Genomic DNA, 20,610 nt, shown 5'->3' on the forward strand with positions numbered 1-20,610 from the left:
GCTCTTCCAGCCGGAGCCTCGCCTCCCCCCGGCTCCTCGGTCAGTCTTGGTGCTGCCACACATCCAAGGTCTCTCCGGATGCCCGCAGGATGCCGAGGTCTGCCATCGCTGTTCTGCCAGCCGTTTTGCTGGCTGTAGTGTTGGAAGTTCATTAACTGTTGAACTGCAATTCCGTTTTGAAGTGGTTCTCAATTAAAATTTATAATTAACAAGATATTATTCAATTTTCAAATATTTACAGTTTTTTATAGAGTCTCAAGTCATGAGCCAAGCTCCGCGCTGGTAGCGGAGGAGAACCAGAACCCTCTCCCTTCCTCTCAGCACTTTCTGAGCGTGGCACAGAGCTCCTCTCTCCTCCCGTCCCCTCTGAGGTTTTCCCGATCCCCGGCAAACCCTGCGCAGCTCCCGCCTGTCGGAGTCCCAGGAAATGGGCATCGGTGGTGTCCTGGCGACTCCCCCCGGAATACGGTATTTGTGACTAAACTGAGGTATGGCCCCACTTGGTTGGGGAAAGCCTCGTTAGCCCCGAGCCGATGGCTGCAATGCGCAGGGACGTTGAACGGGGAGTAAGTTAACTAAATAGATTTTTTTTCCCATTGTCTCCCTCCCCCGTAAGAATACGGCAGCCCGTGTGGGTGCGGGTGTCGCCGCTGCGCTGGGAAGTGGCCGTGCTTTCAAGCTGACGTCTGCCTTCCGTAGGGCCGTAACCAAAATAGTGCCCGCAGAACCCGGCCGCCAAAGAAGGTTTTTAAAAGTTCCTCGGAGCCGCAGGCCCTTGCCGTAACGACCCGTTTCCACGGGGAGGGCAATGGGTAACACGCACCGGCTGCTGGCACACAGCGGATGGGGAACCCCTCAGGCGTGTGGGAAGATGGAGATCGAAGGGGGCTCCGCTCCATACGCTAACAGACACCGGGATGATTAATCCGAAAACAGTTTAAAGCATTCATGAGTTGTAAGAACTAATTCCCAATAAATCAAATGGCATCCCCGTGGGAGTGAGGAAGAGAAATAAATGAGGGCTAAAGAAATTGATAAAGATCCTTGAGCAATAAAGAGACGAACACCAGTTCTTTTAAAATTATATTTAAATGAACAAAGTTGATTTAACTGTCTTTTTTCATGCCTTGTACTAAGATTTAGGTCTATAGCATGTCATTATATCAAGAAATAATTTGCCAAAATACTTTTTAGCATTTCGTGTGCATTCTACTTAATGACAACTTTAATATTCTAGCTTTGGTCCTATATTGTTATGAGGAGGTTTCAATTGCTCGGCAAACTGAGGAGTTCATAAAGATTGTCTCTAATTTCTTTTTCAAATCTGGTATAGAGTTCAGAACCATCAACACATGAATGATCACGTTATTCAGTACAAATACTGGGAATGCTCTTGTCGGCTGCTTGAACTAAACCTCCCGGTTCGGGCAGCGCGGTTTGCAGAAGGCCGTTGCTGCCTCGCGAGCCTCCGGCCGCGGCGCTGGCCCGAGTCCTGCCCGGCCGCGCTGCTGGACAGAGGAGAGCTCTCCTCTCTGGGCGTACTGGGAGAACTGGGCACGCCAGCTACAGCTGCCTTCCCGGCCTCGGCAGACAATACCAGGCGTGATCTTGCCCGCGAGCGTGTTAAAGTGTTGCTTCAGAGAAGTTTATATTCTCTTGGTGATCAGAGAGCGTAAGAAGCCGTCAACTGGCCGAACTTCTGCCTATGGATCGCGTCCCTTAGAGATTGTTTTGCAGTAAGTGCACCTCCACATGTGACTCTCCGGCTCTGGGACCTCCGTGAGGTTTTGTCATGTGTTTTCCTACTCCCCTCTGCCCCCAGAATAAGATGGGTTGGGTTTAGCTTCTCTTTTTCCCTTGGTCAAATGACTCTTTCTTGCCTCGTTACCCCAAGAACAGCAGGATGGGGGTGGCTGCCCCCAGGCAGTGCCCAGCAGCATCTGAATTTACCCGGGGAGCGCTCGGGGCTGCGGGCTCCCTTGGGACTCCAAACCCCCAAAGCTCAGGGAATTCCTTCCCCAGCATCCAGGGGTTTGGATGAGGTTGCTCTGCCAAAGAGCTCATTTGGAAGGCAGAGACCGGCGCTCCCAAATCAATACGGCGTGTGTTTATAGCAGGGGGGTACAGCGGGCTGCCCGCTGCGCGGGAGTGATTTAAGATAACGCGTAACCTGGAAACTCCCTGGAAATTCCTCTGACCTCCGTAATGAAACATTTCTTCAGCAGATGTTTATTTTCTTTTTGTAGATCTGTTTATGGTCTGGAGGTACAGATATTTGAGTCGAGAAGCAGATCTGATAACTGGAGGCACAGGGACAAGCCAGGGTGGTCCGGGACCCTTTGTGGCTTTGCCGGTGCGCAGTCTGGCCATGGGGCTGCTGCACTTCCCCATTTCCCTCCTTTGGGAGGTTTTTAATAGTCAGCATTTTGGGCTGCTCAAAATCGTAATGGCACAGAGAAATTATTTCCTGCAAAACCCACCCACTCTGACTCGGAGTTTGGCAGTTGGTACTTTCACAAGACCGCGGTTCCTGGCTGTGATGTGCCCTGAGGTGTAAAGGGGGAAGGAGGACATCCAGGTGATGCTGTGGAGGGAGGCACAGGATGAGGAGGACAGAAACCAAAGCAGGGAAGGGGGAAGGTGCTCATCTCTTGTGTCAAAAGCACTGACGATACGGCCTTTTTTCTCTTGATTTTTTTTTTATTGGCTCTAAAAATAAGAGAATTGTTAAGGGTTGGATTAATTAGGCTGAGTAACCATGATCTGCAAAGATGCTGGATGAATCTTTCGTGGAGTTCACTCTTTGGCAACAAAACACACTATCATTGAGCGCAAAAGACAGCAGAGTAAATGTTTACTGAGAAGTCAAATCCTATTATTAGTTGTATTACTATTATTAGTGCTGTTATCACTGTTCCCCGTTTTCCAGTTGTGTCAAGAACAAGTGTGGAGAGCAAAATCGCACAGCCTTCTCCAGCGCATTCACAAAAACAGGTCTTGGCACGGGAGCAGTGGTGCCGGTGGGAGTTGTTAACTGGAGACGGCTGCCCCATCGCTGCCCCGTCGCTCTGCGTCCCCGCAGCCTGCGGGGGACGCGTGTCGGGAGCACGGGCAGGGCTGTGCTGCGCCGGCGCCGCCGTGCCTCCCACTGGTTGGGTTGTGCCGCGGAGACGTCGCCGCCGGGAGGGTGGTTTGGGACAGCCTTTGCTCCTGCCTGAGGCAGCAGAGCCCTGCGTGTTGCTTGCTTTAATCTCTACTGCAATGTCCCGAGCAAAGAGAAGTCTCTGGAGGATGAATTTTCGCGGCACTGGCATCCTGGTGACTCCTTAAATAGCCCCAAGGAACTGCTTTTGGGGTATGACTTGTCAACGGGTGTCCCAGCACGCACCAAGGAATGCCCAGCGCTTTTCTAGTGCTTTGTAGCTTGTGTTTCAGCCTTCAGATTTTATCCTGCTCTTACCAAACTGCTGTACTGGGCAGCCCACGAGCAGTGCTGTCATACGGTACAAAAGCCAACGTCGCACTGGCATGTGCGTGGTCAGTCCCGTTTGTTGGAGCTGTAGGTAATTACTCCCGTACTTAATGAACAGCGTTACTTTTATTGATGAACACAGAGGCTCGTGCTGGAAAGAGGAGGTAAGGATTAAGTTTTATGGCCTACTGCTGCTATGAAAAGGAGCATCTAGACCCCAATTAATGTCCCCTTGATGGGATTAGCCATTGCATTAACTGCAACTCTTGATAAAATTGCTAAGTTCATTATTTTAGACTTCTTAAGTATTGTAGATACAAAATAAATTCACTTTCATCTTAAATGCAAATGACATTTAATTTGAGACACAAAAAAAAATCCAGTGTATTTACATTTTTTTGTGATTTATACCTCTTCCTACACGGATAAGAAGATTTATTCTGAAGTCCTTATTTCATCTCTGCAGAGTTCGAAGGTCAGGTAAATTTCAAACATGTAATCTGAAATTCCCTCGCTTGCCACACCAATAATCTCAGCTTTAAGTGAGGATGACGGGGGCTCTAAAGGCAGTGCTCTCTCCTGCAAGGTGACGCGATGCCGGGTCCTCGGCGGACACGGTGCACCTGAACTTCTCTATGAAGTTCTTGAGGGGCTTTTGTTTTGTTCGTGGTCCCGCTGAGAAAGGCTGACCGTGCGCTGGGGTCTCGTCTTCCAGGGTGAGCGCGAGTCACTGCCTGAGGGTACAGCGAAGCGTTTATTTGGGAGGGGAAAAAAAGGTTGATAAAACCAATTCCGGTGTGATCTGCCAGTGATACAGCTGTGATTTACAAGTTCCCCAAAGTCTGAAAACATTTGTCGGTGTAAATGTTATTTTAAAGCGCTCTGTCTGTGTGGAAGAGAGCTGTAGGTACCTCTTAGAGCGTCCCTCAGATCTTCCTGGGGTGGTGGGGTGGCACATGCCCTCCGACGGGTGTCACGGCTGCGCCTCGCCGGGGGCGACCCCTTCCTTAATGCCGACACGTCTGTCTCGGTCACCCCCTAACCCGAGGGCGAGTGCCCGGGTGTCGGTGTGGCCGAGGGCGGGCCGGCTCTGGCACGGGGGTGAGACGTCCCAGCCCGCGGCTGCTCGAGATTCCTCTTTGGGTCCGGCGTAGGGGATTTAGTCTTCCCGTCAGCTGCTGGTCCGGCGGAGGGGAAGCGTCAAGGTAAATGAAGGCTTTGGAGAGCAGCGTGTCTTGGGGGAGAAATAACTTCTGTCATCAGACTTTTTTTCTTCTGTAGAAACAAAAAATGAGAGATGAGGTATTTCTGAAACACTGCTGTCAGTCGGGAGCAGTCCCCACCGACAGTCCCCGTGCGTCCCCCCTCGCCCTGCGAGAGCGCTGCCGTGCGAGGGCGTTAGAGCCGCACACTGCACAAAAGGAAACAAAAAAGAAGAGGAGGAATTAATAGATGGTTACTTGAAATCCATCACCTGGAGTGTTTGCGTGGTGAGGCCTTGGCTGGAGCGGGAGGTGCGGAGACCTCTCACTCCTGACGCTTCTCCCCATTCCCAATCCTGCCAGCGTGTCCGCGTGGGTCTTCACTCCTGACACTGCGTGCTCTGTGCCCCTTCGGACAGACGGGCAGCGAGGGGACGCCGCGGGCAATGGGTCTCTGCTGCCGGGTGAGATCCAGGGGAGACTGATGCTGTCAGGTACCGCCAGGAATGACCGAACGTGATTTCCAGCGAAGCAAAGCGAGTCAGCGACATAAACTGAATAGATGATGCTTTTAAGCAAGTTGTCCAAGTATCAGATGAGGGAATTGTGGGCATGCGCCAATCTTTTCAGATGTTATTATGTACGCTCTGTATAATTTTAAAGTGCCCCGTATTGGTCACACAACTTTCCTGTGAGTTCAGAGAGGTACATGATTGCCTGTGAGCATCGTATTCTCAGTCCTCTCTCTTTGCTTTAATTAACTTTTGAGAAGAATACTTTGAGGCAGATTCTTTTTCCAGTATTTGCAGAATACTTCTTACGAGGATAACCCTTTCCAGAGCCACCTTCCCCTTCCGTTGCCCCGTGCTTCTGTTGCAGCTGTCGTCTTGGTGGAGCGGTGACGGCGTGCAGCGTGGTCAGTGGAGCCCACCGGTGGGCTTTGACCCGTCTCTGCTTCATGAGCTTCCCTACTTCTCCACGAAGGCGTGTGGTAGGGGAGAGTGCCCCGACGGTCCTGTACAATGGGATTCTTCATTATAATCATCTTGGTGGGATGTCACTTCCCTGTCTGTGCTGTGAGCCAAAGCGCAAGAAGAGGAGGACGTGTGTTTTGCAAGTTTGGAGGCTAAAAATTTGAAATATCCTGTAGTGTGTAATAGCACCGGCTCCTGACACACAGTGCTGCGTTGTGTGACATGTCATGACATAGCAGTGTCATGTTGCATGACGTGTCATGACTTGCGTGTTGTTTTACCCCAGATCTGGGAAGCTTCCCCAGACATGCTCAGCAGGAACGATCGCACTCCTCTTCTAGGAACTAACACAAAACTGTCGAGGAAGGCAAGCGCGGCTAACCGAGACTCCTGCTCTAGCGCTTGCCTGGATTAGCTGGGACGCCGGTGTGAGTGATGTCAGCGTGCTGGACCATGATGTCATCAGTTGGTGCTGCTGCGCTCTGGGATGCGAACGCAGCGCACTCCGCAAGCTCCTACGTGGCTTCAGTTTCCAGCAAGACAGCTCCTCGGAGAAGGGTGTCCCGTGCTCGTTGCTGCCTTGTGTTACACCCGTGGGAGGAGTTGGGGTTCTCGGGATGAAGGCGCGTTCAGGGACTTGGTCCTTTGTGTTCGTTGGGAAACGCGGGCAGTGAGTCAGTGCAATGATTTCTTACAAGGCTGTCTCTCTTCCCAGGGCTTCCTCCACAACTCCGGCTTTTCCCAGTCAGTTTCTGCATCAGTAGGCTGCTCCTTTGGGAGAGTGGAAGTTAATTTCTCATTATTATCGTGCATAGATTCAGAAGATGGAAGATAGTCCCCTTTCGCTGTCCCTTGACTCCATGATAACTTCATAGCCAGAGAAAATAAAGCTAACAGTTACACAGGATAAAAAATAGCATAATCAAGGCTCTTAGCAGGAGCCATTTCTCAGTGCGGTGTTGGCAGGGAGGGAGGAATGGATGGAGGGATGGATGGATGGAGGGATGGATGGATGGATGGATGGAGGGGGCTCCATCCCCTATGCTCAGGGGGCGACTGCTGCTTATGCATTGGTACAGTACAGAAAGTGTCCGGTGTGTGATACCCTTCTGCTTTATTTCTTCATGGCAATAAATTGAGGGTTTCACCAGCTCTGCCCGGGCAGCCTTTCCCCCCGCCTCTGCCACCTGTGGCTGGCTGGGACGGCGCTCCTCGCGCTGCCGCGGTGCGGTTCACAGGCGCTTCCCGGGCTGGTGGCAAGCCCTGGGACTGCTGGTGCCGCCCGGCTTTGGCAGCGTCCCCCCGAGCAGCCTCACACCTGATTTTGTGTTTTTACTGCAAAGAACTGAGCTGCTTTAAATGTCCTCCGTGGCAGAGAACTGAAATAAATATAAGATGATAAAATCAAAAATTAATTTTGGAGCCATGGACCTTCTCGAGGAAGGGTTCTGGCTGATCTTATTCTGTTGTCCTGGAAAAAGAGTCACTTTTGGCTTTGCAATATTTGCAATTCCCTTTTGGCAACCCGAGCTCCCTAGGCAGTAAAACATAGTTTTCATTAAATGATACATCTGACATTTACCAAATCTTGATGTGGCAATTTAGAGGGAACTAGTTGCACTGAGAGCCTTATTAATATTGCGGTAATGTGATTAGGGGAACATCTCGGTTGCTCAGGCCAAAGGGACTGTAATTTATGAGCAAAATGGAGAGGCAGATACGAAGCATTAGTTGCCAAAAATATCCTAATCTTAACTTGTTTTCTGTGTACTCCCTCCTTGTGTCAAGTGCGTATTCGTGATAAGATAAGTTGGTTTAGATTCTCATTATCCAAGTAAGGGACTTTATATAAAGAAACAAAACCCCCTCGGAACGGGGCTTGGAGCTGGAGGAGGGTGTGCAGAGCTGAATTGGGTGCCAAATCCAAACTGACGTTTCTGGAAGATCTTCCCTGGAAGTCCCCTCTGTTTCCTGCCGGTGCGAGTGCTCCGTTACCGCCTCTCCCCGTGTCGCTGAGAGAAACTCTGGTTTGTCCGGCGCCTGGACCGCTGCTGAGCTGGGGGTGAGCATCCCCGGGAGCCCCGGGTGGCCCCAAGTGACCCAGCAGGTCCCGAGACCCATCAGCCGCGGGGTACGATTGTTCGCTTTAAAAATAAGTCTGAAAATGGAATGTAGTATCATCTTCCCGGCTGTAGCAGGAACAATTTGGGCAAAAGTAGCTCTTACGCTGTTGTGGCAATTTATGTGAGAGCCGTGGTGGCAAATAACGTGAGGAGAGGGAGGGAAGCATCTCCGATCTCATCAATAGGTGAGACAAAAGGCTCTCTGCTCTGCAATTACTCTTCCTGTCCTTTCCCCTCCGTCCCGCAGGCAAGAGACCGAAAATAGAGATCAGGCAGCTTTTAAATGCCACAGGCTCATAAAAGAGAGGAAACTCCGAGCTGCGGCTCTGCCGTGCGCTGTTTGGGTCTGTAGGCGGGTGGACCATCCACCAAGCTCCACACGGTGGGACCACGAATAACGGCACCGTCCCCGCGGAGCTGCCCTGGCCGGGGGCTGGGGCGCTCGCTCCCGCGCGCTGGGGGACCCGGACGAGCCACCAGCCCGGCGGCTGCCACCGAGGGCACGTCCCCGCCGTCGCGCCCGGGGAGTTTGGGGGCGTTTTGTGAATTTGAGGTGCCCGTTGCGAAGGTTTGCTTGTTGGTGTTCGCAGCCTAAATTAAATACAGCGAGTTACTGCGCGGGAGCAAGGCCGGCGGGGCGCTCGCCTCCTCTGCCCGGGGGGTCACCTTCCAGCAGTGCTCCATTCGCCTGTCCCCGGCCCTTTTCCTTTTGTGCGCTGCCTTTTTCTGCAAGACCGACAGATCCTTTCCTGTCTCATTGCAAACAAATTTATTGTGAGCGGAGGGGGAATCGCTGTTGATGTTCCCGGGTGACCCCGGGGGTCGGCGGGAGTGAGAAGCGGAGCAGCCCGGTGCTCGATGCAGAGCCGACACCGGCGAGGCGACCTGCTGGGGCATCGCGCTGCCATTTCACGGCCACCGCTCCGGTTTTGTCACAGGCGGTGCAAAACCCACAGCACTGGGCTGTGGCCACCCCCACCACGGGGGCACGAGGAGGGGGACAGGCGGTGGCCGGGCTCCACGGGGCTCTCCCGGCCCCTCCGGCAGCACCAACACCGCATGCTGCAGGCACAAACGGGCTTCTCGGCGGGTTTAGAGCACTCTGGCTCGCTTCCTTTCAGCAGTACCGTAATATTAAAATACTATTTTATTATTTTCCATTTAGTCCTGCATTAATGAAAAGAGCACTATGTAGCTGCAAAGTAGTAGCTAATGAAATCAAGTAAATTGCCTTTAATGTTCCAGTACTTGTTATTGCCGTGGTTCCAGGTGGGGTTTAACAACAGAGGAAGGCGATGGCTTTCCGTGCCTGACGGCGCCGGGCAAGCCGCCCTGGCCTTGGCGGCAGCCGTCCCCCCCCGCGCCCGTGGCAGCCCCCGCGGATTCACAGTCCCCGGTAGCGCGTGCTCAGGTGGGCGGTTTCGCCCCCTCTTCTGCAGCGGCACACGTGGAATCCCCAAATCCAGGTCGAGCAGCAAAACCTCCGGAGGAGATCCGGGTTGGGGTCGCACCCGTCGTGCGTCGTGGGAATCCCCGTCGGACCTCATCTGCTGAGTCTTCCCGCAGCCATCGCTTTGCCGCTCGTGGCTGTTTGTGTGCCGGGGAGATAAGCGCGGGAGATCTTCCCTCTCTGCTCTCTCTTAGAGCAAGAGAAATACAGTAGCAAAGTATATCGGGTTAAAATTGCCTCTCATTTTATGAAGATATCTTTAAAAAACAGTCACTTTCTATGAGCCTTAAAGCAATTCGATACACTCTTATCAAAATCGACAACTGCTCCAGAGATCCTGAAGAGATTTTGTTCCATTGTGCTTTATTTCGTATAAATCTTGTTAACTGTTTTCCAGCGACCTTTTACCATGTTCTTTTTTCATCGCAGAAATAAACCAACAGAAACCGGGTTCCAGCCTTGCAGAACAGCAGCGGCGCTGCCGAGCTCAGCTCTGTGGTCCCTCCGCCCGCGCGCTCTCGTGGCACTGAATGCGAGAAAAGCAGTACGTTCCTCCCGTCAGAACACTTTCAGGTCCTTGGAGTGTGTTTTCCGAAAAGCCGCGAGTGCCGAGGCGGTCGGCAGGGGTTAAGCTCCCGCGCTGTCTTTGCCTTTCTCGCCCCAGGGGCGCAGGTGACGCGTCAGGCGCACTACGTGGGGCAGTGGCCGATGCTCTGAGAAGGGTTTGAGCTGACGTGTGCAGCCCCGGGAGGTTTATAGAATAAACACCGCAACAAGATATGTAACATCTCCACTGAATTAATCGTGCACTCTCTACGACGCTGTCAAATAGGCGCCGTGGCTGCGCCGACACCCAACCGTTTGGTTTTGGGGTGATGTGCAGGAGTGGAGAGGAGCCGCCTCGCCGAGCCTTGGGCCGGGCTGCTGGGACACGGGCGGCGGCAGGAGGAGGAGGAGGAGGAGGCGATGTACTTTGGGGGAACAGACCTCGGGTTTATAAAAATAAATATTTTTACATGCAAAATTAATATTTGCATGTATGTGGGGGAAAAAATAATCTGTAATTTCTGTTTTAGTAAAAAAATGTGCTAATAATCACTTAGATCAAGGATCGTTTCCGTCTTGCAAATGCATGTGGAAGTAGAAAGTCTGTTTTCATTCTGAAAGAGACTTTGTGCAGTTTCCGTCCACACTGGTTAAATTTGTGATGGGCACACGCGTTCTGGTGGGCAGATGCTGAGCGTAAATCAGGCAGGACACCCTTCTGCCTGTACCCGGAGATGCGTACGTCCGAGCAGACAGGGGAGAGGGATGGGGTTTTGGCAGCAGATCCCGCGATCGCTTACGGTGTTGGTTTGAGGGAGGAGGGGTGTTGTATTGGTCGGTCTAGGTAATTTCAGGCGGCTGATGGTGGTAGAAAACCATCATGAGCTTGTTTTCCTCGCTAGTAAGGAGCCTTTATGCACTTAATGGAGCATTGGGATGAGTTACTCTATAATTAACAGCTTTTACATCAACGTTACTGCCCTATTATTATGTGATAAACATGGGCGAAGGCGGCTGTCTTCAAATGGAGTATTTTGTTAGAGAAAAATGAGAAGAGGGTACCTGCAGAAGCTTTTTCTTGTGCGTATTTCGCAGCATCGCGCTGCGTGAAGCAGAGGCGGGCGGGAGGAAGGACGCTTTTCCAGCTGCGCCAGGCACTGAGTTTTGCACCTTTGGCACGGCTCTGAAATCGCAGCCCAGTGTTGCGCGAACACAGACCACTTTGGCTGATTTATTTGAGGAGCTTTCTTGGCTCAGCTGGCCTTGCAACCATTCGGTGGGGTTTTTGGCAATTGCGGGTACGGCTTTGCTCTGTCCGGCTGCTGAGGCCCGTGCCGTCGGGGGCCGCGAGGAGCGATGTGAAGTCCGGCCCGGGTGGGGCCGGGGGGGTCCGCGCTCTCTCGAGGTCTCTCTCTGTCCGTTTGCTCCGTTTGTACACGTTCAGGCCCTTTACATTACCGAAAGGCTCCAGCCGAGGCCTTCCTGTGAAGGTTGTTTATCGCTGCTGCTGCTAATGTCGTTGTTTTTCTTCCTGTTCCTGGTGTCCTAAAGCCAAATTACTGTGACTAATGCGCCACTGTAAATGTCTGCGGCATCTGCAGCACTGCTGCCTGCGTGGGATGCACGCTGGCTTTGCAGTCACGTGTTGGGGGGGTAATTTAGTTTTTATTTTTTAGTATTGCAGCAGAAATGCCCCTTTTGTGCGTTGGCTTAGCAGATGGCAAAACATTTCTGTGAAATATTGCCGTACACCAAAACCACGTTGGCTCCCGTCTGTTGGGCGAGCGTCAGCGTGCCTCTAGAGCATCTAAAGCATCGACGTGGTTTCTACGCGGAAAATGCTTTCATGTGTCTTTGAAGTCAAAGAGGTGCTCAGAAGAGGGAAAGTTATTCCATGTCTAACACGGATCTGAGCAGGAACAGCAAAACCAATGTATAAGCTAATGCCTTTCTTCTTCCGTTCTTTTTTGCTTGTTTGTTGCCTTTTTAAGCCGACGTCCATATGCTGGTGCTGCGTTAGAGGTGGTTGTTTTCTAATCCTGCTGATGCATTAAAAAGAGAGAGAGAGTCTATAATAAAATAATAACAATCTTTTTTTTCCTTAACCTTTCTTTCCTTCTAATTTTCAGCATGTAGCTGAGCCCAGTCATAATATATCCTGTGAAAACGCTGGCTATTTTATAAGATAAGCTGTTTCCTTTTTTCTTTTTTCTTTTTTTTTTAAACCTCTCACTGGCTTGCTTCACTAGGTACAAGATTCTCAAGTAAAATTTTGCAGATTGCGAAATACCGGTTAATCCAGTTAACAGCAACAAAAGGTGAAAATTTATATTACGCCAAATACAGACTATTGCTTTTCTGTAGGGGCTTCCGCTGGTCTATAGTGCATCGCCTCAGAAACTCTCCTAGAGTGGTTTTGTTTTTCTTTATGTAATGCAAAACTGTTTCTTGTTTTCAGGCCACAGAATGGTTCTATGATCCTGTACAATAGGAAGAAGGTGAAATACAGGAAAGATGGATATTGCTGGAAAAAAAGGAAAGATGGGAAAACCACCAGAGAGGATCACATGAAGCTGAAGGTCCAAGGAGTGGAGGTAGGAGCCGGAGCGGCGGGTTGGGGTGATAGGTGGGTTGGGAGCAGCCGCTCCCCGGGGTACGTTCAACGCAAATTTGTCCACACATTCAGAAAAATACTGTATTTGCTGGATTCCAGCTTTTCCCCCTGCCCCCCCCCAAATTCACACGTGTTCTTTTTTACTACTTTGAGCAAAATTTGACTATAGCTTCACCACCTGATTGTGTCACTGCTCTGGTTGTCACGCGGTTGTACAGCTCCAGAGTTGCAGAAGGACTGAAGTGTCCTCACACCGAATATGTGTGGAATATGTGCTTTTTGTGACTGGTGCTTCTCCGGGGTGACCAAAGACCTCAGCCTGGGTTGCTAAGCGTTTTTTTAAACTGTGTAAGCTTTGCATGTGTATGATTTGAGTCTCACAAAATACCGGGTAGTTTTTGGTAGCAATTGCCGTAATCTTCCGTATGCTTATTAAGTGCTGGTCTTACAGCATGCAGAAGTAGAATTGCTGTAGGATTCAGACTAGAATTGGACCCCGTTTTAGGGCGTGTTTTGAAGGAGTCCATTGCTCTACTGGTGGTATTGAGCCATTCAGAGATTCAGATGGATGGTTTCACCTGACACAGTATTTCTGGAATAAGCCTGTTTGATCTAAAACATGTTGTTGTTTGACATGACTGTTCTGTCTACTTGATCGCACCGATGACTTCTGATGTTAAAGATCTGCACAGATGTGGATAAGAAGTACATTTATTCAACTTTTTCTTTTATATTTTATTAAATGGGAATGACGTTTTCTGACAGTAGAAGTCCAACGGCGGAGCTTTGCCTGGCTCGGTTCCTAAGACCGCAGGGCTGCGTTCCTCACCTTTGGTACTGAACTTGGGGCCAAAGTGGTAAAAGGGTGTTAAAACGTGTAATTGTAGCGTTTAGCTGTGTCATCAAGAAATGCTCTAATTTCGGCAAATAAGTAGCGAAGCCATAAGGGTATATATTTGTATAAGCTGTATTGATCTCCGCAGTTAATAGACCGCGCGCGCCCCTACGGCTGGGAAGCTGCACCCAGTCCCGCGGGCGAAGCGCAGCCCAGTTTGCGGCGTTTGGAGCAGCTGATGCTGAGGACCGGCAGAGCTCGACTGCTGCCTCGGGCCGTGGCCGACACCTCCTAGGCTGGACCTGGGGCTCAGTCTGGCTTTCCACCCCACCCCAGGCCCGTCCTGGCAGACGTTCTGCATGGCATCGACCTTCCCGCGCCTGCGTGATGGCACCCGGCGCTCGCGGCGCCGGCGTCGGGCACCTGCGCGGTGTTACCGGATTCAGTGCGGGGGACGCGAAGCGGCCAAGCGCCTGGAGTACGTCTCGTGTTCCAGCTTCCTGCTGGGTGATTTGTCATTCTTAGGTTCTGTCTGCTTTAATGAGGTTTTTGGGTTTAAAATAGTATTAAATGGATTGCATTATATTACACCAGAGAGGCATAACTCTGTTCCATAATTTTTACATCCAATAACAATGTTTTATTATGACAAGCCAAAAAAAAAGTCAGCATAATAGAAATTGCGCGTTGTTTTTGTTTCGGGTTTGCAGAGCGTGATTTAATTAATTTCTGTGAGCCTTAACAATGCAGAACACCAAAGCCGGCACGGCAAAGCTTACCTGGAGGAGGGTGGTGGTGACCGTTGGCTACCGCACATACACGTGATTAAATAAATACTTTCTGACGTTCTTTCCAAGACGGACCCATCACCCCTAGAGTGCCGGCCTGCGTGGGTGTGCGTGGCGGTCACTTTTAGCTCGGATAGCCTGCACTGAACCCAGTAATTTCTGTTTTATTGAAGTGTGTCTTCTGGAAAGCAGCAGATCTGAAGCGGGCGGTGTGGGGAGCCGGAGGACGCGGAGCTCTCACGGCTCCTTCCCGTGGCCGATCGCATTCGCCACTTCAGAAAATGAGCGTCGAATACTCACTTTGTGATTTGGATGTGCCGGGGTTCGGCCACTCATTCCTACGTCTTTCTCCAGCTTAAGAGCCCTTTAGTACCTGATATTTTATCTCCAAGACGGTACTTACGCCCTCTCATCATCGTCCCTCAATCTTCTCGCTGCGCCGCCCGGCAGAGCCGGCTCGAGTCTCCCGGCTTTGGCCGCCGCGGGATGTGGCCAGTCTCACAGCCGACGGCTCTCGCAGCAGAGAAAGCAGCAGCCGACGCAGACCTGGCTCCGGAGCCAACGCTGTGAACAATTAATGGCAATTTTTAATGGGGCTCAGAACTGGAGCAACACAACTTCTACATAAATCCATGCGTTAAGTAGCACCAGGGGCGTATCGAAATCCAGATCGATCATCCAAGTGTTGAAAAGAAATTAGTATTTTCTTCCCCGGGGTACCAGAGCGTACAAAGGGACCAAAGAGTCAAGTCATAGGAATTTATGTATGAAAAGGCGGAAGAAAAGAAACCAACAGGAACGGGCAAATAGAGATTTGGGTCTGAAATTTAGCTCCCGTGTGAATCTGGGTCCGGAAGAGTCGTGTCTGCTGTAGAAACATCTCTGGTACCGAGCGCGCCTGAAAGTGGGTCCGGGGTGTCCCAGGGCGGGAGGAAAAGCTGCAGCGAGCTGTGCTGCGCCCCCCCCTCGCCGACCGGCCCCCGGGTCCCCTGCCGTCCCGCCTCGCTGACCCCGCGGCGTCCCAGCGGCTGCTGCCAGTCTCCGTCCTGAACAGGGCAGGAAAAGTTCATTTTCTTGACCTCTAAGCGCTGCTTGGGCAGAATTATGTGTTTTTAACCTTCTTAATTAATTACTCGATCGGTACACTGTGCCGCTTCACAGAGAGCGTTATGGGTTTATGTTTCTGGTCCCGTCCTAATGGGAAGCGATGTTCTTTACTTGGACACATAAGGCAACAGATTTAAAATAATAAAAAAAGCTTTTTTCAAAGTTGGAGTGATACTGTAGTTAACCACATTAGGGTTTAACAGGGCATGAAATAACTGTCTGCCTTGTGGCACTGCCAGATCATCTCAGCGACTCTTGCAGCCAGAAGATAAATAGGTATCATCGTCGCACTGATGGAAAAATACTTGCAAAGCCGACAGCCAAGAGCGTCGCGAGCTCCGAACGAGCTTTGGAAACTGCCGCTAGCGGGCAAGGAGGAGGCACACGGCCCGGGAAACTACCAGCCAGCCAACTCTGAAAAGGGATTTGTATTAGTAGATTTAATAATTAATTATTTCCTGACTGTCATCAGCGTAATGGCTCCTGCGTCTTTCCAAGTTTGGGGTACGGGAAAAAAATGCATTTTGAAACAAAAAGTTTGCACCGGATACTTGGGGACGTTGGTCGATCTATCGGTACCAGACGGGAGGATTTGGTGAGCGTGGACAATGCAGCTAAAGCAAATTAGGACATAAATAAGAAATAAACTAATTTAAATAGGAATGCACTAATTTAAATAAATAAGGAATAAGAGGAATAAACTAATTAACCAAGCGGATGTTAAATGATAACTGGGTGAAATCCTCAAGCTATTGTCTTGGTTAGCGTCACCGTGGGGGGGGGGTTTAGGTATTACTTGGTTAATCTGACGCACAATCCTGTTGGAAATCGCTGGATAAACCAGAAAGGAGAAGATAATTTGGCCTTTCCCATAATATACCTCTTCGTGCAATTCTTTGTGGAATCCATTAAAAATCTTCAGTCCGTGATCCTTTTTAAAATTCTAATTAATTAGGATCCCTGGTGATGTGTTCCTAATCAATTCACATAATTAAAATTTTTAACTAATAAATAATAGTAAGGGGAGTGTTGAAATAGCCTTAGCATCACTCCCGATCGGTGCTGCTGCGACGGCGCGGACGGACGGCGCAGCTGATGCGTTTGCCTCTTCTTGTGCGTGAACCTTTCTGGGAGCCTTGAAATGGCGCATTCACGGGAACCCAGAGTAAACTGCTGCTCAAATTAAAATGAGGTCGTACTTTTATAGTAAATTTCCCTCTTGTCCTCTGCGTTTTGGGAGGTCGGTGCCAATTCTGTTGCTATTTGTCCTCTGCTGAGGATATTTTGGTGCCTGAGGAGGAGTGAGAGGAAGGGGTTCGCTCGGACTCTGCAGCGGTGGTGGGACTTGGCCCAGTGTCCGGCGGACCCCCATGCTCTGAAACCCCAGCGGCTCCGGCAGCGGCTCCGGCAGCGGCTCCGGCAGCTCCCCGGGGGGGTCGTCCTCAGCCCCGGTTTGGTCTGACACCGCTCGTTTCAGACCGGAGAGATCAGAGGATGAGGTGAATGCGCCAGAGCTCATATATTTGAAATATCTTGTTCTCTCATATATAGATGTACGGTACCTCAGTACAATATGATAATCTCTATGAATTCCTTAAAAAAAAAAGAAAAAGAAAACAGGTAAAACTTGATTTAAATCTTATTAAGAGAGGAACTCCTTGTGGAGACGGAGATGCAGAGTATCAATTTTGTATGCGGGACTTGTATTTAATTATTATCATAACAGTCCCTTAACACTATTACAGATTAGTCCACGAGGACAGGAATGGAAATTTTAGATTATTCAATTACTGCTTAAACCCTGGGACATCGCTGGCAAAACTTTGCGAAGGGTTTCTTTAGCGTTTGGGTCTGAAAATGCGGCGTACCTGAGCTCGGTCCCGCGCAGGCTGTGCCACCCGGGTGGGAATAGCGCCATTTGCGCTTCGAGCTCCTGCGCGGGAGTACGTGCTAAGAACAAGATGACTTCTCCTTTAGTAAATGACCAAATGGGCTTTTCTGTATTATGTGAAATAACCCATCATGGAGTATTAAACTGTAAAATGTTTTTACGTCTCAATTCCCTGCTATTGTCGGCGAAATTTACTTGTAAGTTATTACTGGAGGGTGAAAGCAACTTGTGAGATCGCACGTTCGAGCAGCACTAATCTGGAGAACTATTCCTAGGACGGTCTGATCCAATTCACTGTAATTTACATGGGCTTCGCTCGCCCGCAGAGGTGAGCCGCGTAGTTTGCAAACTAATTAGGATTGCATTGTTCAGTGGGGCTGCTTAATGCATTCCAGAGAAATACTGCGGAATGGCTTTGGAGGAGAAACGGGAGTTTAATGTGAAAGGCTTTCTGAAAGTATGACACACACGTGCGCATACATTAACGCAGACAAGCGCAGCCCTGAGCGCGAAGGAGAAAAACTGCTGGAGGGGGAGTGACAGTTTTTATACAAATCTATTCTTTGCCGTCGCTACTAAGGGTAGTTTCCTTGCATGGCTCCTAATACTTGACCGTAGCCGTTTCTAACCAGCCTCTCCCTTACTCTGCCGTAGCTCCTTAGAGGGCCCGGAGTCCGAGCGCGTCCCCCCGCTGCGCCATGGCGCGCACGCCTCTGCCGCGAACGCGGCGGGCAGGTGCTCCTGCAGAAGCGTGGAAGGCGTTGACTCCTCAGGAGCTGTGGTTGGATTTTATTCCGTTCCCTGTTCTAGGTGGTGTTTACGGCATCCAGAACGGAGGGTTGGATGGCGTCTTAATGATTCATGCGTCTGAGGCGGTCCTGGGGAAATCAGAGAGCCGGTTTACCGTTTCTGAAGGGGAATATGGATTATCATTAAATCTGGAATGGGTCTCCTGAGAGTCGCTTCTGAAGGGAACATACATATCAATAATTCGTTTTCTATATCGGGATCCTGATGTATTCGCTTGCAGTAACATAAATTCACAGCAAATGGTGGTGGGTTTTGGCATCTTTTCCTAACGCCCCTTACGTGTCCAGGAGATTTCATTCTTCCACAGACCTGTAACGTAACTAATTCTTTAATTGCCGTAGCTTATTTTACGGCGTCTAACTTCAGCAGTGAAAGCTGCCTTGACGTCTGGGTGTCTCAGCGTGAAGACTCAGCTGGGACCAGGGCCACCGTCCCGCGTGCGACGCTGGGGGAGATGCTGTGCCCGGGGCTGGCAGTCGGGACCGCGTCCGCCTGGAGCCGTGCCTCGCCAGGGAAACGGAGGCGCTGGTTGGTGTTTTAGCAGGCATTGCTTATTCGAGACACGCTATTAAATATTTGGCTGTATTTCCTGCGTGGACAAACTCACACCGAGCCACCGGCGCATTGCTGTGCCACACTCCAGGAAAATGCCTCTTTGGGTGAGAACTTCTAGAGCCGAAATGCTCCAAACTCGCTGCTCACCAAGCGGGTTTAGCAGCGTCACTTCTTCTGGGCAGCGCAGTGAGGGGAAGACCGGCGAGGGGTAGCGTGAGATGTCAGCAGATGACGGCAGCTGTCCTGGGGGCGCTCCTGGTGCGGCGGAATGAAGGTGTGCGTGGGGCTCGCGGGGGTCGGGGGACCACGGGCTTGGCGGGGTCGGGTGGAAGAAAGCGGGAGCGGTGATTTCTCGCTGCCCTGGCATGGGCACAGCTGTCCTAACGGCGGCTCTCCCCAGGCGACCTCGGCCCGCGCTTGATTTTAAGCATCGTGCGCTGATATTTCCATTTGGCCAAAGTCTGAAGGGCTCTCGGCTTCGCGGGAGGCGGATGGAGGCAGCGCGGCGGCAGGTTGCTTTTCCTCCCCGGCTTTTCCCCGTTCCCAAGTGCCGTGCCGGAGTACGGGCCGTGCCGGGCTGGCTGCCTGCCCGCGGGAGCCCCCGTCCCGTCCCGTCCCGTCCCGTCCCACAGCCACCGCCGGGGAGGGGTTTGCTGGAACGGGTGAGTCAATATTGGTGGGAAAACTGCTAAATCTTGAGATGCTGTATTGAGGCTTTTACGCTGCGTTTGCTTCGCGCGCTCAGCCTGGCAGCGTCAGTGCAGGGTAACGAAATGCCACCGACCGACCAGATGAACGTGTTTCTCTTATGGTTCGTCGCGGGGTCTGTAAATTTGGGTTCCGGGGAGGCTTCCAGGTGGGGACACTTGGAAATGGGGGGAGCCGCCCACTGCGAGAAAGGAAAAGAAATTCACAAAGAAATAGAGAGACTGTTTCTTGTTCCTCCTTTTGTGAATAGTTTTTCCAGTGAGGTGTTGGGAATGGACTGAATTACAGCAAAGTCAGGAACGGGGGAGAGCTGCGGGGAGGAAGAACAGTCGTTACCTTTAACGCATGTAATGCCAAGCAGCTGTCGTTACACTCAATTAATTCATGTGTCGTTTTGGACACGAACCAGAATGGATAACGTTTTTGGTGTTGTGTGATTAAGGGAGAAAAGGTGGAATAAAAGGACTGAACTGCTTTCTCAGGCTTTTCCCCCTCGTGTTTGATTCCTCCCACCGCGGTTTGCTGTGATTTCGGTGGGGTGAGGGACCTTTTCCCTTCCTCATCTGCTTTCAACAAGAGGCAGCTTTCAAAACTTAACGGCTTGAACTTTCTTTTTGGAAAACAATTTGCTTCACGGCAACAACGGAGAGTTTTGCATAAACATTATGAAGCAAAGCGGGGAGCAAGAGCTTTTGGGGTTGCGGCTCAGCTTGAGCATATTTGTGTTGAATTTCAGTGGCAGATCAATGGTGTGGTGGGTTCAGCGTTTGCAAAGGCTGAAGCAGCAAAGGGTACTGGCGGGGCAGGTCTGGCTCTGGGCCTCGATTGTCCTCGTGGCTGAAATGCTGTTACAGTGCCGTTAAGCTGTGAGCAGGGTAACTGCTTGTATTCCAGCCAGGATCTTTTGAACACAGTGAAAAAAATTACCTGTGGGCTTTTAAATGTAGTTTAGCAAACAAAAATCTTTGTTGCAGTAAGTTAAAAAAACTAAGTGATGTTTTGACTTTACAAGTCATCTTAAAACGCACTGGAGAAGCACAGCAAAGGCGTTGGGAACCGTTCTGTGGCTTGGGAAGTTTCTGAAATAAGATGCCAAACGGCTGCAGCCCGTTCCAGCGCGCGGTGCGGCTCTCCAGGAACGGAGGTTGGTGAAGATCGCAGAAAGGCTGAGAAAAGGGGGTGAACGGTGTATAACGTGGATGCGGTGTGGTGCCGGGCGAGGAGCCCTCGAAGCCAGCCAGGAACGATGGGGGGATTCTTTCGCGCGTAGGTGGGGGCCGTGGGGGCCAGGACCCCTGTTTGGGTGACGGCAGGTGGCCCGTGGGCAAGTTCTGCCCCGATCAAGGGCAACCGTCCCTTCAGCGCAGGGCAACAGGTTTGCAGTAGCCGTTCAGGTAATTGCTTTGTAATTGACTGCATCGCCTTTTTCCCCCCTGTTTAATAAATAGCGCGAATAAAGCTGAGCCACATGTGGTGGGACTGTAATTCAAACCCCATTCACTAAAGTCTGCACATTTTTCATTTAGCATGTAAAG

At 50.9% G+C, this 20,610-nt stretch overlaps 1 protein-coding gene across 1 annotated transcript in view; it reads left to right on the forward strand.

Annotated features, from left to right (window-relative positions):
- Positions 1-20,610, forward strand: part of CAMTA1 (calmodulin binding transcription activator 1) — a gene marked incomplete at its 3' end in the record, with an annotated part of 309,542 nt that overhangs the window by 99,690 nt on the left and 189,242 nt on the right. Inside the window, exon 5 of the mRNA XM_082493415.1 lies at positions 12,226-12,361. Coding sequence (XP_082349541.1) covers positions 12,226-12,361 — 136 coding nt within the window. The remainder of the gene's footprint in view (positions 1-12,225; positions 12,362-20,610) is intronic.

This window comes from Vanellus vanellus (genome assembly GCF_965231255.1).
Source record: "Vanellus vanellus genome assembly, chromosome: 20".
In the NCBI taxonomy this organism is placed as follows: domain Eukaryota; kingdom Metazoa; phylum Chordata; class Aves; order Charadriiformes; family Charadriidae; genus Vanellus; species Vanellus vanellus.